Source organism: Ascidia mentula, chromosome 1, assembly GCF_947561715.1.
Source record: "Ascidia mentula chromosome 1, kaAscMent1.1, whole genome shotgun sequence".
In the NCBI taxonomy this organism is placed as follows: domain Eukaryota; kingdom Metazoa; phylum Chordata; class Ascidiacea; order Phlebobranchia; family Ascidiidae; genus Ascidia; species Ascidia mentula.
Window position 1 is genome coordinate 5,055,637 of NC_138566.1, and position 17,352 is coordinate 5,072,988.

The 17,352-nt window shown below is 39.5% G+C and overlaps 2 protein-coding genes and 1 non-coding gene across 3 annotated transcripts; 1 reads left to right on the top strand and 2 right to left on the bottom strand.

The window, feature by feature from the left end:
• Positions 1–7,819: 7,819 nt before the first annotated feature.
• LOC145895127 (uncharacterized) lies at positions 7,820–9,101 on the bottom strand. Its single transcript, XM_082983926.1, has 2 exons — positions 8,761–9,101; positions 7,820–8,456 (listed from the first exon to the last, which is right to left on the bottom strand). Exons 1-2 carry the CDS (start codon positions 9,024–9,026, stop codon positions 7,820–7,822), a joined length of 903 nt encoding a protein of 300 aa, XP_082840052.1. The 5' UTR covers positions 9,027–9,101.
• A 2,898-nt stretch (positions 9,102–11,999) lies between these two features.
• LOC145887794 (5S ribosomal RNA) lies at positions 12,000–12,118 on the top strand. The gene has a single exon (XR_014399280.1). It is a non-coding gene; the product is annotated as a 5S ribosomal RNA (ribosomal RNA).
• A 722-nt stretch (positions 12,119–12,840) lies between these two features.
• LOC145907598 (uncharacterized) lies at positions 12,841–16,981 on the bottom strand. Its single transcript, XM_082994921.1, has 2 exons — positions 16,875–16,981; positions 12,841–16,328 (listed from the first exon to the last, which is right to left on the bottom strand). The coding sequence occupies exons 1-2, from the start codon at positions 16,963–16,965 to the stop codon at positions 12,904–12,906; spliced, it is 3,516 nt and encodes a 1,171-aa protein (XP_082851047.1). The 5' UTR covers positions 16,966–16,981; the 3' UTR covers positions 12,841–12,903.
• Between the last annotated feature and the right edge of the window lie 371 nt (positions 16,982–17,352).

The window sequence follows — 17,352 nt, forward strand, 5'->3', positions numbered from 1 at the left end:
TTATTGGCCATATTGCTTAAACAAATATATAAGTTCAACAAATTGTAATACGGCTGTTATTATATCGTTTTTTTTTGAATAATTTTGTTTCCAGCGTATGACAATTAATCATGGAATAAATATTCGCGATTTTTCGCATTTGAACTTCGGGATTATTTCATTGTTGTTTGCCACACCACTACATTTGGGCGGGCAAAGAACTTGAGGGCGCATATTGGTATTTCTATGAAAATAAGTTTCGGTGGCGGGAAATGCCCACCATGTACACCTCTGTCAAAATGAAAAGAGAACGTCACAGAGTAAACAGAGTAAATTTTTCGGTTGAATGAGCGTACATGCATGTGTTGTGTTTCGTCGGTATTGCATGGGAAGAATTGGTGACGTAATAATATCCCGGTCCTCATTGTTACCCGAAAACGAACGCCGTTCGATTTCAAAAGGTGCACAAAGTGCCAGGGAAATACGAACAGCAGCAGAAGTGGGACTACTTACGTGGATATCCGAATCCAGCACACATTACGTGCAAATATAGTGCAAATGATAACCCGCACAACTTGTCCGACCTGTCCCATAGTCGTTTGTAGCATTCAATCAAATCATTCTAACGGTTATTTTTAGCGAAAATGATTAAGCTGTCAGTTCTCTTTCCTAATAGCTACCATCTACTAGAACTCATATAGGCTGGTAAATATGCAATTACTGACAATCCGAACAACCCGAGTCCTAAAAAAAAGGTTTTAATATAACAGCACTTAACACAGCGTGGTTACTTGTGCTTTGCTTAAATTGTATCCCTGGTGTCTTAAACGTTTCGTCTTCAACAAATATTTGATCGTAAGCCGATTGTTCATGTGACACCGTGGCACCAGAGGACAATTGACCACTACGTAATTTTGATGTGGGATTAGGACAAACTCTGAGGCTAAACGTCAGAGCCTATTAATACATTAACGAGGAGGAAACAAATAAAAAAGCAATGGATTCAGGTGGACTTGAATGAGACTCACTGCGTGTCAGGAGTCATCACTCAAGGAGATCCCAGAGGAGAAAAATTACATTACGTCACGTCGTACAGAATCAACTACATGAGTCCTGTAGAATCAACTTGGAAGGAAGTGAGCAACTCGTGCGATCAACCCATAGTAAGTAGCAACGCATTTATCATTATGTTAAAAAAATCTACGTTTTATAGAGCCGAGCTAATGACACATGAATTACCTTTGGCACACAAAAATGATTTTGATCGATAAAGTGTATTTTGTTATACCAAGTCAATCATGCATCTGTAAACTACAAAACTATGCAAGAAAATGCTAAAAATATTTTATAACTATGCAGATCTTTTCTGGAAATGTGGATTACCATAGTTTCAAGACCAACATGTTTCCTCATCCTGTTGCAGCTGTTAAACTTCGATTAATTGTCGAAACGAGTAATACATATCAAACTGCTCTCCGACACGAGTATCTTACATGCTAAATCAATTTTGTTACACCGCTCTTATTATAGCACAGGGCAGTTGCTGCAAGGGCCTCCAAACTCTTTTTAACCATGGCCGAAATATTTCTGCAAGCAGGGTTGGAAAGTGCTATGACCGGCAAGCGATATTGAACGTGTTTTGAACTGATACTTATCCTATGTCTTGAATTGTGAACATTGTGTTTGCTGGCTTTGAGTGTTTTCTCTTTGCACTGCGACAGACGTCGTTCAATTTTTATTGTAAACATGCTTAATGGTTATTTTAATGCGCTTTTGCTGAATCGCCGTTAAACATAGCGAAAATTTTAATAAAATAATTCATTTTGCAAATAAAAGCTCATATTAGACTAAAAAAAATGTAAGTAAAAACTTTTCATTTCATCTTCCTTTTGTCCTCGTTTTTTTTGTCCACACTGGGATTGGAACCCAGAATGTCCTGGTCACGAATCAGGTTGTCTTCCTGGCATATGAGTCGGGCGCTTGACCAATGTTGCCAATCACCCGTCCGTTACGTAAAACAAGATTAAAACAACCAAACATATACAAACACCAGCTGATGGCGGTTTTCCAACAGTATATAAATGCGTTCACGCAACCGACCGCTTGTGTTGCAATGCGTTTACCATTCTTATTGCGCTTGTAGCATCCAGAGTTGATCCAACTAGAATATGAATGTCTCTACATAAGGAAGGACGTTTCGTATGCTTTTGTCACCATTTCTTTCCATTTGTTGCTCAAAGCGTACTTTCATTGAAGTCCCTACAAAAATGCATGACCATGTTGTACACAGGCGTAAAGAAGGTTTTGTATGTTTTGTTTCTTTAACTACTGTTACACTTCTTGAAACAACGCTTTCCTAGGCCCTCAGGACGCTGCGTTAATGGCTAACCACAAGCCTGTTCCCGTACTACGGTTTACCACTTGATTTTCTTGCATAAATCCGCTATCGCTGCGATACGAAATGAACGTGTGGTGACCGTGCAGTGCGTTCAATTACATAAATTAATATAAAAATTAACATAAACATTAAATCAAGCAGGTGAATGGTGAAGTAATTGAGGTGAGAGAAGTGGAGTAAACGAATGTAAACGTGAAAGCTTGGAAAAGGAAAAGGTCAAATAGGTGGTCGCAAGTTCTTTCGCAGCTACTGAAAACAAAGTTTTTCGTTCCATGACTTCGATTCCAGGTCGTTGCAAGACCAGAGTTCATTTGGCCATACCATGTAAGTTTAAAGTGAAATGAGGACCAACTCTGAGGCTAAACGTCAGAGCCTATTAATACATTAACGAGGAGTTTGTCCGGATGCGAACACACAATACGTGTTACTGAATACTGGGTATTGCTGACACATGATCAATTTCGGGCTTTAGTCAAACGTATAAAGTAGAAATGATGACTGTGTTGTTGTTATAGTGATATTTTGCACCTTGAACCCTTAGTAAGTTATACCTGTGGATATTTACATACGCACAATGTTCTCCTCAAACATAATCTAAACCTTTATTACTTATTCTCATTTGATTTTATAACGCAATTAGTTCAAGCAAATTCAGACAAATTGCTGTAAAAGTTTTGGGGTTGTATCGCTTAATTTAGTAACTAATGATCCCGCCAAACTCCTTGAGGTAGAACGACATGGGGAAGTGACGTGGAATGTATCACATTACAGAGTAAATGAATGCAATTTACATTTACATTTTTATTTAAAAAATTGAGGTTGATTTTTACGAGGAGAACGCCAGGTTAAAACCAATGTTTGCGCTGCTGTATCCGCGCAATTAAAACACATGATGATGAGAAATGATTGGACTGCAATGTAATTAACTGCAATAGAATCCATACAGATCGTCTGGGTTCAACTGTGAGAGGTGCAGTGTTTTCTGGAAAATATTCAGTAACAACGCAGGTAGTCTTGTTGGGCAAAATGTGTAAACCCGAATGATACAGAACATGCTGGCGCTTTATTTCTGCTGTTAATCAGGTACGTAACAAATCACATGCAGTCAGCGCCTGGCTGGTTAGCTGTCAATATCATTCGGATATATCTGGACGTCACATTTGTGTATGCCTTTAGTACACATCAGGGTTTTAGTCATGTTAGTTTGGAAACTTAAAATCGAAAAAGTAAATTTATTTTAAATTTGTGCGTCCAAGTTTATAAACCACCTGCCGTTAGTCATAATACAGTTATTGTTGGTTGAGGATGTAGTCAGGTATTATTCGATGGCAAATAAACATTTTCACCAACGGTCACCAACACGGCCATATTTTTGACTTTCATACAGTCCAGTGGTTGAGAAACTTTGGACATCATAACAATGTTTGAAGTTCAGAGAGGTGATACGGCCTCATTATGCTTGTAAATATATGTAATGGATATGAAGATTAGGTTAAAATCTGAATTGAAATCTCTGCGCCAATATCATAAAAAAATAAATGATGACGTCATTGCACGTCACCTAATTCCGTTTTCTTTAGAATCGCTGTTGTTCTGGCTACAGTTGACATGATCGCATCTAGTTGCGGGTACAGATAATTTTCATCAAATAAAAAGTTTCATGTTCTCTTTATTATCAGCAATCATATCTGGCAATGAAAATGCCATTTATGAAATGGACCATGAACTATCTAGAATGGAAGCATGGCATAATGCTGTGCATTTACAGTAGTTGACAATGATAATGTTTTAACTTCTCGAAATCCACCAAACCAGCAACACTTTTTTGGTGTGACACGAGCAAAACTTCAATTTCAAATATTACTATTACAACTTTAATCAAATAGATAAGAACTGATGATGCTTAATAAAGCGAAACATGTTTTATAAAACTAGAAGAGTTGACACAAAGTTGTAATAGTAATATTTACAGCGGTTACTATAAGGTTGTCAGGTTGGAAAATGTGAATCTGTCAGAGAAGATCAGTTATGCATGAAGTTATACTTTTTTGTCAATGACACGATAATATTTGTGCGAAAGGTAAAGTAAAATTGAAATAAAGATAATATGGCTTAGATTTTCGAAAGTTAATGAAATATTTATTGATTAAATATCAGTTAAAAATTAGCAATGGAAAACTTCAATTTGAGTCAAGCCATTTACCGATTTGTCGTGGCTTGTGTCTTTTTATTCCAATTCGAAAGCATTACTGCAACTGTCACTTGTAATACGGAGTTTTCTGCACTCAACCACTCAATCTCGAAGCTGATATGTCCGGCCCACTGCTGGAAGCAACACTCTACGTTGTGTGGTGTTGGTGTCTACTCTGCAGGACCAGTTTGTCTTGCAGCTATGCAGGAACAAATAATCGACGGTAAGTTTAAGTAATTTTCTTATTTTTTGAAACTATTCGAGATTTGCTTCCTTTTGTACAAAAACCAGAAATATTTTGCAGCATCTGGTGGACTTGTGGAAGTTTACAAGAAAAATAATGGAACCAGAATTTCCAGAGGCAATAGAAATGGTGTTGAAAGTAACACTTGTTCCACCGGGCCACCATACTACACATTTCAAAGTAAATGTATGCAATTTACATTTTCATTCTTATTTAAAAAAAAAGCTTTTTCAATACTTTACAGTGACTTGCTCCACAGACGGCGACACTCAATATCCCATCATCAAGGTCAACTGTCCGCCTGGATGTCAAGGTCAAACTTACCCATGTAGAACCAACGCTTACCACGTGACTGGTTCTGTTTGTGCCGCCGCCGTTGAATCAGGAGTAATACCAGGTTGTCATATAAGTTTTCCACAGTACCACAATGGTTGACCTCTAATTTCCATCCGATTAGTTACGGGAGGTTTTGTATCGATTTACAAATACACAAATGGAAGCAACATTCAATTAACTTCATATTATGAGGGATGCACTGCCACCTCGTGGTTCGTATTTACAGGTAAATTCATAATGAGAAAAAATAAAAGTAGAGAATAAACCTGGTAGCGCCTCACCAACTATGATTGCTTGCAAATTGCAATCTTGTGAGACTATAAAGTAGTTTTTGCCAGCTCTGAATTAGAGTCGTAACACATTTATATTTTTAAGTCACCAAATGTAATTTCTTGCAAATGACAGTATGACTTCTGGCAAGAGATTAAGAACGAAACATGATTTTCCAAAAAAAAATATTGTTAACTTCAGATATCAACGAGTGTAGTTTGGGGAATCCTTGCAAGAACCAAGGTACCTGTGTTGATCTCTTGGCTGATTACGCTTGCATTTGTTCACCTCCATTCGAAGGCAAGAACTGTGACAAGCAGATAGGTGGGTTGATCGTTTTTTTATTAGTCACCTTCCCCAGGAAATTTGGACAAACTCTCATTGATTTGTTATTGCTTATGTTTGTTACTGTGACCAGTGGCTATAACAAAAATCTACATTTTAGCTTGTCAACGCTATTTGGGTCTGGCAAGTGGAGATGTACCAGACAGTGCAATGTCCGCCTCGTCGGTGTGGGAAAACAATTACCATGAATTTGCAGCACATAATGGGAGACTCAATCATAAAAGTATTTGGCATGCTGCAATCAACCGTGAGTGTAACTTTTGCTTTTTGGGGCTTTCGGGCCAAAGCCACACCCACTGCCTATATTGCTGCCCTCACATGGTTATCTGCACAGAGTTTAATTCACGCACAACAACCAATTGATTGGTTTGACAAAAAAACAATACACGCGTACTGCGCAATTTTAAAGACATTGTTATATCTACGGTACAGGAGTTGTTGGAGAATGGATTCAGGTGGACTTGAATGAGACACGCTGGGTTTCAGGAGTCATCACTCAAGGAGATTACAGAGAACATCATCACGTCACGTCGTACAGAATCAACTACACGAGTCCCACAGAATCAACTTGGAAGGAAGTGAGCAACTCGTCCGATCAACCAATAGTAAGTTGCAAAGCATTTATCATTAAGGTCAATAAAATCTACGTTATATAGAGCCGTGCTAATCACACATGAATTACATTCGGAACACAAAAACCAACGTCAAAATTCGTTTTCTTTTAGATATTTCGTGGAAATGAGGATTACCATAGTTTCAAGACCAACATGTTTCCTCATCCTATTGCAGCTGTTAAACTTCGATTAATTGCAGAAACGAGTGCCAGTTGTGTTGCTCTCCGACACGAGTATCTAATTTGTTAGTTTGGTTTTTACATCTTGATCTATGATATGTTAGCATGAGGCAGTCACTTACTCTCTTGGTAGATTACCATACCGTGCTTTGTACTTATATTCACAAGTATTGGTTTTAAAAATGCGAACGTGCTTATTTTCCAATATTTGTGCTTATTTTGGGCTTTAAGTGTTCGTGGTGTTCGTCTTCTAACGCCCTTATTTGTCGACTTGTCTGAAAAACTTTTCGGTGAAAAACGCAGGTTATGATGTTCGGTGAATTACGCGAACCCGAATGGCGCTGAAGGCAGCGATTGTTTCTACCTAATATGGGACAGGAACGGTAATATGGGACACATGTTCTGATTTACACATTTAAACATCTGATTTGCACAAGTAGCGGCTAAATTCTATTGCTCGTTGAGCGTTTGCTATCATTGTCTCCAATGTAAATATTAGGCAGAACCATTTGGAGAACTGGATACTGATAATTGTTTTTCAGAGTACAAAAGTATGTGAACTGATCACAATCGGCCGAAACGGAAGTGATCATAAATTAAAATGACGTTTTTTGATTTTTTGTTACCCGTGGCACAAAAATTAAAAAAAAAACGATTCGATTTGCTTCCAGTTCCCGATTCAATTCTATTTACTCAAGTGTGGCGTATTTTTGTGTGCTTTATTGCTTACATTTTCTATTATTTGCAGAAACGCGATTTTTCCAAAAAAATCTGCTGACTTAAGTCAGACTTCATAATACATGAAAAATGATTGGTTATTGTAACGGAGCGAGAAGAAGTTTTTAAATAGCGATGTCAAAATGCTTGAAGTGCCCGCGGCGTCCAATTGGCCTGAGCGTAAACTCCCCGCCGTTACACTCATAGCATCCCGAAATCCACACAGAAGGATTTGATCAAAGTCTTTCGCTGCCCCAAGGCGCTGACTCTAAATTTACGCTGTAACGGTCTTGACATCCGATCCTCTGCGTACACTTTGAACATGACTTTGTAAAGGTTCTCAAGCAACTTAGAGTGAGAGACGACGAGTAATACGAAAGTGAGAGACGACGAGTAATATGGTTAATAAAATATTACGTCTTCTTTATCAATGCAGAGGTATGTATAGTATTAGTAAATGCACTTGGTGTAAGCTTGTAAGTTTTGAGCTTGTAAGTTTGAACTTTTGCTTTCAAGGAAATGGTGATGTTGACTGGCGAGATGTCGTCAAAGACGAGCTTTACCGGGGAGGTAATTTACCGCAAAGCTATTTTGGCTCACTGCCATCACCAAGTCTGTAGCGTTTCCGGTTCGGAATGGATCCAGCACTAAGACGTGCGCGTAGAACAACACAGCGTTGTCCTCGTCGCAAAATGGAAGCTTTACTGCCGACTCAAATCCGTTCATGGTGTAGAAATGAGAGGCTCGAGTGCTGTGGGTAATGGCAACGACCAGCGGTGCACTTTGAGTTGGCCTGTCGGTCGCCTGGCGATTTTCTGGGATGTTTACCGGAGCAACATGCGACTTTGGCGCGTCAGTATTCTGGATCTGTTCAAATATGCGCTCGAGGCTTCGTTTGAATTCTCTCTGCTCCAGTGCTAAATTCATGTCCGTGTCATGAAGCTCCCGTTTTCTGTCTTGCTCTGTTGGGTTAGGCGCCTGTTTGTCCGAATGTTCTGGAAGGTTTACGGGGTTCATCTTTCCCAAATAATTAGCTGCAATGTCGATCATTTCCTGATACATGTACGATCCAAAACCTTTCGCCGTGTAGTCAAGGTCGATGGCACAGAACAATCCGTTCCATATCGGGATTCTTGTTGACGACAATTTCTTAGAAATCATCTCATTTTCCCAGGCTTCGTACCTTTGAAAAACATTCTTCCGTCAATTTTTTGTGGTTGCGTAAAACAATTTCGACGAGTACCACCTCACTGAGTGTTACAAAGTAACGTAGGGGATGAAGTAACAAACTTTTTGGGATCACTTACGACTTTTTATAATGGCAATCTGCAAAGACTATTATTATTTTTTTTTGACCGTACCGGGATTTGAATCCAGGATATCCTGGGCACGAATACCGATCAGTTTTCTTCTTGGTATATGGGTCGGGCGCTTGACCAATGCTGCCAATCACCCGCCATCTGTATAGATTATGAAAGACCACCTACCTTTTTACACGTTCCAGTCCATCTTGTGATATTTTGGCCAATCCGTGCTTCTCGTAAGCTTCCCAGTAAGGTTCGTCATTCCCAATCGCCCACCCATATCCGTCACTAGATGGCGGCACACCAATCGAACCACCGATGATTTTTTGGCCTTCTTTGCCGACGGTTAGCTTAACTAGAAACCCTTGACCGCTTCCCACTGTGACGTCATAATTGGCGTCGAGATAAACGCGCAGAAAGCCGTCTCTCTTGGAAGGGTCGGGGACCATGTATTTGTAGAGCGGGTAGTGACGAAATGAGTTGACGTAACATTCACGAATGACCTTCCAGTCGTCCTTGGAGGTGGTGAGCGACAACTCGTGTTGTCTGCAAAGAAAACGTTTCAGGTTTATCGCCAATGTTTGCGAATTCTTGGTACAGTTTATACTGTTTCCTGGAGATGTCTTGTTTTATGAATGCGATCTTCGCTTATGGTCTTAGTCTAAGTGTGCAATTTACACGAACATCGTTTTAAACAACCATTTCGAACGGAAGTTAATATTCAAGATGTAACATATAGATGAGTTACGAAGTCTACTGTTCGCGTTAACGCACCATTATAGAGTCTAATTATTACCACTATATCTAAACAATGAACAAAATGCTCACTACAAAAGCAATCTATATAAAAAAAACAATTGCAATAATGTCAAAGTATAGGGGGTAAAAAAGGTTGGTTTTGATTTCCTGGTTTAAGAAGAAAATACATATGTTCTGGCCTATCTCACTATCATAGTAACATATTCAAATTCGAAACTTACGGTTCCATTTTCAAATGTTCTTCGATTTCTAGTTTTGCAACTTTAAACTTAACCTACGACTGGAATGATGAATAGTTGAGTGAAAATGAACAAACACTTATAGGTATGTGCGTATACGTATATATATAAATAACACATAAATGTTATGTAACATAGCCGAAACCTTTTTTCCCCGTGAAACACGAGATCTTAAAGGCGAGTGTGTTTACGAACAATTTGCAACGTGGCAAGCGCATTTTTCAAACACAAATTAGGCGCAGACCTGTAGCCGTCTGATGAATCGAAGGCAAACTACTTTGAAGTTCGAGTTCGTCTACTGACACAAGGTTGACACAACAAGAAACTGTACGTAGAACAACTGACGTATCTAAAACCCAAACTTTTAGTCGCTTGACACACTAAAATATTCGCCTCAATCCGGAGTTGGTCATTCACAAATGTGACAATATTCTTATACGCGCATTTGCACCTTATATACTCAGCCAAACACGTTTGTCGACAAATCCCGTTACCTTCGGTGCTTAGAAACTTTATGCAAATAGCATCATATTAAGCATTAGCATTTTCTTCATAATTATCTTTTTGCAGCGGCAAACCGGGGTGTTTAACGTACAACGACTTTCAAAAACATTCCCCCTGCCCTACTCGCTGACGGGGCAGAACCAATAGCGGTTGCGCGGAAAATAGTTCACAGTCATTGACCCAAGATGGTGACCGCCCCAACGCGAGGAAATGCTGACAAACGGGTGCCCTACCAGGGTCAAGCGCAGATTTACTCTCAATGCAGAAGACATTTCGATTTTTCCGAGTGTTCTCGCTTTTGGAGAATATTAATTGTTGCCAACTTTAATTTTTGGTCCTGAAGCAAGAGTTCAAATATTTGAGGGGGACTTTATACATTTTTATTTTGAATTTCTCTTTTTTCTATGTTGTTTGCGCTTATCATCAAAGTGCCTGATGTGCGGTGGTCTGCTCTGCACATTTACATTTTTTCACAATTAAAATATTGTTACTTTTTGTTTTGCAACGCAACATTGATCTTGTACATTGGAAACCACGCAGCGTCCCAAGAACCTACGCTAAGACGTTGCTAAAAGAAGCGAGGCAAAGATGAAGCCAAATAACTTTGTTGTAAAATGAACCAAATAAAACACACCATATGCTTCTGTTCAAACACAGGCTATACTGACAGTCCTAATATAAATCTCTATAGTTATTATTTCTGACCAACAAAACGCACAACCGCAAAAGCCGTAAAAACTTACTACACGTTCAACATAGTACAACCTTTTCTAGCACCGAATACTAGCTATGTTCGTTCACGAGCTCGCTCGCCTCTTTACGCTCGATGTCTCATTTTGTGCTGTAGCGTGTATGACTTCATGGGGCCAGAATAATTGAGTTTGTGGCCATAAAGCGACTACTTCGAGGACCACCTGATGATCAAGGTAACGACAAGATTGTTGTGCTTAAAGGTGGTAATGAGGTTGACGAGTCTCTAATTTGTGTCAGATGATGGATGGTTAGTTCGCTTGTTGACTAGAGTTTGTTGCAATGGACAGAAGTTGTAAACGAGTTTACGAGATATTGTTAGTATTTACATAAACCCAAAACCAGTTGGAACTATGGTTGGTACCATGCAGGCAAAAGCAATTTGATCGTCAGATCTCGTACAATTTTACATTAGTTGCGAGAGAAGAAAATATGGTTTTCTTTTAAAATAACGTTTGGTTTCTTAAACTCTTTTAACAAATTCACGACATATTTGACCACGTGAGATGAAATTATACTCATACCCAGGGCGTCGACTTTTTCTTGCGTGTCGAAAATATAGAGAAAAGTTATCGTGCGTGTCGAAATATAGAGAAAAGTTATCGTGCGCGTCGAAAATATTTTTGTCTATGTTTGGGCATACAAATTTGGGGACGATTTTTCCAATAGTTCTTAAATGTACAAGATCCAATAGACGAAGCAAAGAATGGTATTCTTCATTAAATACCTACGGTAACTTCTTTTGCCACCAATTGTACATTCATAACTTTCTTAATAAAGTGTTTGCTCTCATTGCCACAGCTGTGCCTAGACAAATACGAAAACACATTGATTTTGGTTTGACACGGTAGTGTTTTGCATTAAGTTTGGGTGCCGGCGGTTGTGTGAAATACTTTAGAGTAACGGAGGATGGAAAAAAATAAGCTGTAACCTATATACATGCGTGAACTGAGAAGTACATGATGCACAAAGCTTCGTAGTGAGAAAAACGCAACAGGAAAGATCAGAATTTCAATCAAGTAAATGTTCTTTTGCTGCGCGGCTAAACATCCAACACGGCATAAGAATCAGATGTTTTATTAAAGTGCTTGCTAAGTGTTATAAGGCTTTTTAAAATGTACAATTGCTTGACTACTGTCCCTGCTTGCTTTAAATCACCACTTTACCAACGCCTACGACCATACCACGTTGAGAACACCCCATCCCGTCCGATCTGGGAAGTTAAGCAACGTCGGGCCCGGTTAGTACTTGGATGGGTGACCGCCTGGGAATACCGGGTGTCGTAGGCTTTTGAAATATTCCGCACGTTTTCATTTTCTAAATGCCTTTTAATTTTTGTCAATATAAAGTTCTTTAACCTGACAGGAGTCAATCCATGCTGCTGTAGCCGAACGTCTTAGTTTCAAAATTTCCAAAGCTTGCGCTTTGCGAAACGATGTTACGTTGGTAAAGAAGTGCTTTAAAGCAAGCAGGAACAGTAGTCAAACAATTGTACGTTATCTTCCCAGATCACAAAAACAAAACGTGAAGTTTTGCCAAACCAATTTCCCAATCCAAGTTCATAAAACGTTTATGATGTAAAAAATGCTATTTACTGAATGTAAAATTGTGCTAATTGTTTGCGGTTTGACTCCAAACGTGACTGTAACTGAAGAAACAATACGTCCATGTATGGTATAATCTTCAGCAAGTCTTGTATTCTTTCTTCATCCAATTTGTGGTTTTTATGCAGTAGCGCTCCGACACGTGCAAAACTATATTACTCCACCCATGCGAATATTTTTTTAAACCAAAACTAGGATAATAGAAGAAGCACACTATACAACTGATTTATTTCCATTATTATATTTACAATAAAACAATGCTGAGTTGATGTACGAAAAAACTCGGGTATTATACAGTAATTAATAGTTGTAAGTTGGAATGAACAAATCTACAAAGAAATAAAGAATTTTACAAACAAATTAAATGATTACATTTGAATTTTAACGTTTCAACGTACGTTCAACAAACAGTTCGGCATGTTAACGAGACAAATAAAATATTCCACAATTTGAAAGTTTCACTGTGGAATTTACAAATTGTCATGGAGAGTTTTGAAAGTGTCAAAGGCCTCTTTGTAGCGACGCATCATAAAATAGCAACGGGCAGTTAGATTTAATCGCCAAAGCAATGCAGGTTTTCTGCTTTCGGCATCGAGTCGATAAATGTCGTCAAAATCACAGAAAAAATCCAACCCTTCCTCGAACATTCTTAGTTTAAAGAAACAGTGGCCCACTCTGGTTTTAGCATTTACGATCTTGAGCAAAACGCAATCCCGATCCTGGAGTGTATCAAAAACTTCCATTGCTTCTACAAAACATATCAAGGCATCGTGGAAGAGTCTACAGATTTGAAGGCACCTTCCAGACTCGTAAAACGCCAAAGCCATTTTCTCCCGATCTGCTTCTGTGGAGCAAAATTCCCGCAGCAATTCCGCTTCCTTCCGGTACCAACTTGCAGCTTCCAATTGATTTCCACTGATATTTGAAACGTAACCTAAGTTGTGAAAGCACTCCGAGTGTTCCCTGAAGTTCGCATTGATGGCTGCGTTTGTCCGGGAGGTTTCTTCTTTCCGGTAAGAGGTAATAGCGTTCGCGTGCAAACCCATTGAGAAGTAACACGCCCCGATATGGTTGTGGCATTCTGCGATTCTCACTTGATCGTGACCCAACTTGATCTCCCTGTACTCGAGTTCGACCTTGCACCACTTCAAGCTTTGTGAAAACTGGCCTGTTTTTAGAAAACACGCTTGAAGACAGTGTATGGAGTTTATGCACTGCATCATCTCGCCGCGCGTTGGGTCTTTGACTTGCAACTGAAGCCCAAGAAATTCCAAGTACGTTTTTGAAGCTGTTTTGTATCGATCTAACTTAAATTGACAGTTTGCCACGTTGTACAAGCAGCTGATGTGTTCCACGTCAGAATTTGTGCGTTTTAATTTCACGTATTGATCCAGAAGTTTTAAATTCCAATTTAACGATTGGGAAAAGTTCCTCATATCAAAATGGCACTTTGCTGCTAAGCAATAAAACAGATTCCTGTTTCTCATTGTAAGCTTTTTCCAGCAATGCTTATAACTGTCCATTAACGTATTGATAATGGCCAGCGCCTTATTCCTTGATCCTTCAAATGATAAACAGTGAACAACGTTAAGTTGACACTTCACTATATCGTGCAAGGATTTTACGTCGTTACTCTCACGTATTTTTACCACCTGTTGAAAATGCTTCAATCCGTTTTCATTCTCACTCAGTTGGAGGTAACATTCACCCAACTGCGAGTGAGCATTGGCGACTTTTAAGTCCCTTTGTTCGTCATCAGTTAACTTCAATAACACATCCAGTTGTGCTTTGAAATGTGGGAGGGCTTTGCCATGCAAACCAAGCTTGGAGAGGCAAAATCCAAGAACAGAATGGTACTGAGCAATATCCCTATTGAAAGGAGAATGTGCAACGAGAAAATTATCCGAATTTCTGACCAGGAATTTTACTGCAGCAAGGTGCTTCCCCTGTTGAGCTAGACACATAGCAATAGATAGGAAAGTAACGCAATACAATTGTGTTTTTTTTTCCAAAAAATACTTTGACATCAGCGCTAGTACTTGAACATAAGCCTGATGGCACTTGTCAAACTGCTTAAGTTGGTAATGACATTGACCAATGGAGTTGAGGCAATAGGCCATATGACTTGGTTTGTTTTCCGCGAAGATCGTCAGAGCCTCGTTAAACGGTTTTAGCGACAAACAATATTTCTCCTGGAAAAAATAACAAGCTCCAAGAAGGGAGAGCTGAAAGGCTTTCAAAACTTCCTTCGGCCCACCGAACTGTTTTCTAAAAACGCTGTGATCAAAATCCGATGTTACTTTGGTTGTTTTTAATATTTCTATTGCTTTATTGAAACGCCTCAAAAAGAGGTAAACCTTTGGTTCAATCCATGTTTTCATACTCGGCAACAAACTGTCGATTAGTTTAAGATCCGCGTGTACGGAAAAATACAGAACACTCTGAAGGCAACCAACAGTGCAAAAGAATTCCACAAGCAGCTTCTCGCCTATGGTTTCAAGCAGTTCGCCACGAACTGTTGTGTCATCGAAATTATTGCTAAATAGCATATCGTCTTGACCACCATATTTTCCGTACGCTTGCAGTCTGTAAAAACAAGCCACAGCCACAGTCAAATGCAGTGAACGTGCAGAATATTCTGAAATTCTTCCTTGTTGATGCAGTTTCGTTACGATGTCGTAACTTGAGCTTTCCTCAATGCCGTAAACTCTACCCACGACCATCATCAGCATGGAAACGCTTCGGTAAATGAAACGTTTCACATCAAACTTGTTACTATGCTCAAACTGAATGAAACTGCTCTGTGGACTAAAGTTTTTCAAGCTTTCCTCCACTTTGCTTTGTGCCCACAGCGCAAGCCGTAAAGTCTGTCTCTGTATTTCCTGATTTTTCCTCAACTGTGTGACGTAACATTTGTACACATCTACGTCACCTAACACATGGCAAGTCCTGGTTAGTAGATCGCCCAAGTACTGTTTTTTGTCTGTGGGGTATTCTGTGAGGTACTGCAGTATGCAACTTACTGGTTTAATTAGTTTAAAATCCTTCCCGTCGCCGATTGGATTTTTACTTGCTTGAGGGGCAAATCCATCCGGACATATTCCGCATTTTGCAAACGAATCGTAAAACCAATTGTTTTCCTTTGAGTGGGGATCGTTGAGAGACGGAATGGCGGCAAAGGAAATGATCATTTCACCAAACATGATCAGAATTAGCTGAAAGATGACGGAATACCATTCGAAATACTCTAAAACCTCTTGGTAGTCGCCTCTCGTTTGGACACCTTCCTCCAACAAAATCATGCTCTCGAAATCGGAATGAGTTGTGGCCTCGTTCCGCGCCAACGAACCAAATCCAACGTGACTGAACTGACAAGGGGGCTTTCCAATGACGTCATTCACACAAAACTCGCCGATCGCCTTCATTATTCCCAAATAACCGTCCGTGGATTCCTGTTGGGCTTCCATTGCGAATTGCGTGAATTTGCAATCAATATCAGTGCCGCATTCTGATTTAACCAAATCCAATTTCCGTTGTACAGCACGGCGGTAGTTCACCACCTGGAGGTAGAAATCATCTGCAGCCGTAACCAAATCAACGTTTCGGAATTTGGCTTTGGCCAGTGACATCACATCGTCGCAAAGTTGCCTCAAATCTTTCTTTACGGCCTCCTTGCTTTCAGGATTACGCTTGTACGCTCCAACAAGCAGAACTGCACTCTGTAGAAGACTTAGTTTGTCCGGACTTCGTCGTTTGTACAGTAGACCGAGTTCGTGTAGGATACCAGCAGTTTCCACGAAGTTTATTTCTCTGCCGTTCTTCCGACACTTCTCCTTGAGCACAGTTGATAAACCGACCTCGTCCGCGCAGACTTGCAACGAAACGTTTTGGTTTTCTGTTAAAATTAGTACATCAGTTAACACAAAAAGAGCTATACACAAAGGGGTCGGAAGCTTGTTGATAAGCGTTGGTTTACCTTGTTTGCATATTATTCAGTCCATGGCACCACGATGAATAAAAGCAAACATTTATCACTAACTAACGCGGCCCTGCTTTCGATTACACCATGAAGCCGAGCCCAGTACCTAGCAACATAATGTGCTGATTACAGCAAATCAAATTAATACAATACCCTTAAAGCAGGGTTACCACAGCGTTTTTATGTCTAAGTATCTTCTAAGAAAACACAAAGTGTTTATTTCTAAGAAACGTGCTAATTTTTCTTAAGTTTTTGCATGAAAACGTGCTTATTTTTGTGAATAAATCCGATATTCAGCATCAAAATTCAGGGTGCTTATTTTTTGGTCCTGAACGATGGCAACCCTGTCTTTATTATGCAAAATATATACGCTACCAACCAACAGAAACTTCGTATATTTAAAATATAATCAGAAATATTTGCAAGGTTTCACCATGAATTAGGCAAAGTTGGTTTCCTTACCACCACTCGTAGATCTCGTAGAATGATTGTCATCAGCATTACGAACTACAGCAACCTCCATTCCATTTTTCATGGCGATCAGAAATTTCATTCAATTCCTACGTTCCGATAATCGAAATATGTGAAATTAATACCTCAAGGACTTATGGGTTGCTGAACAAAGCGTAAAATCCTTTCATCCGAGCACTGCTTCAATGGCTGAAATACGTTAAGCTATTGTTGTAATCCAGAGCTTTCGTAATGTTTATTTAGTGGTATCCTCTCGTTTTATGTTACACTTTATGAGGCTGCGTCTGTCTCGTTTACAACAATCTGCCATTCGTAATTGTACCCAACACAACGCGCTGTCAACACTGTTTGTTGAACTATGTTGTTTGCGCACTGTCTTTGCTTATTGTTCAGCCGTTTGCTAAGTGTGTGTGACAACATGTTGATCATGTTGACAGTGTAAAGATTGCATGCACTGTGCGTATGTTAA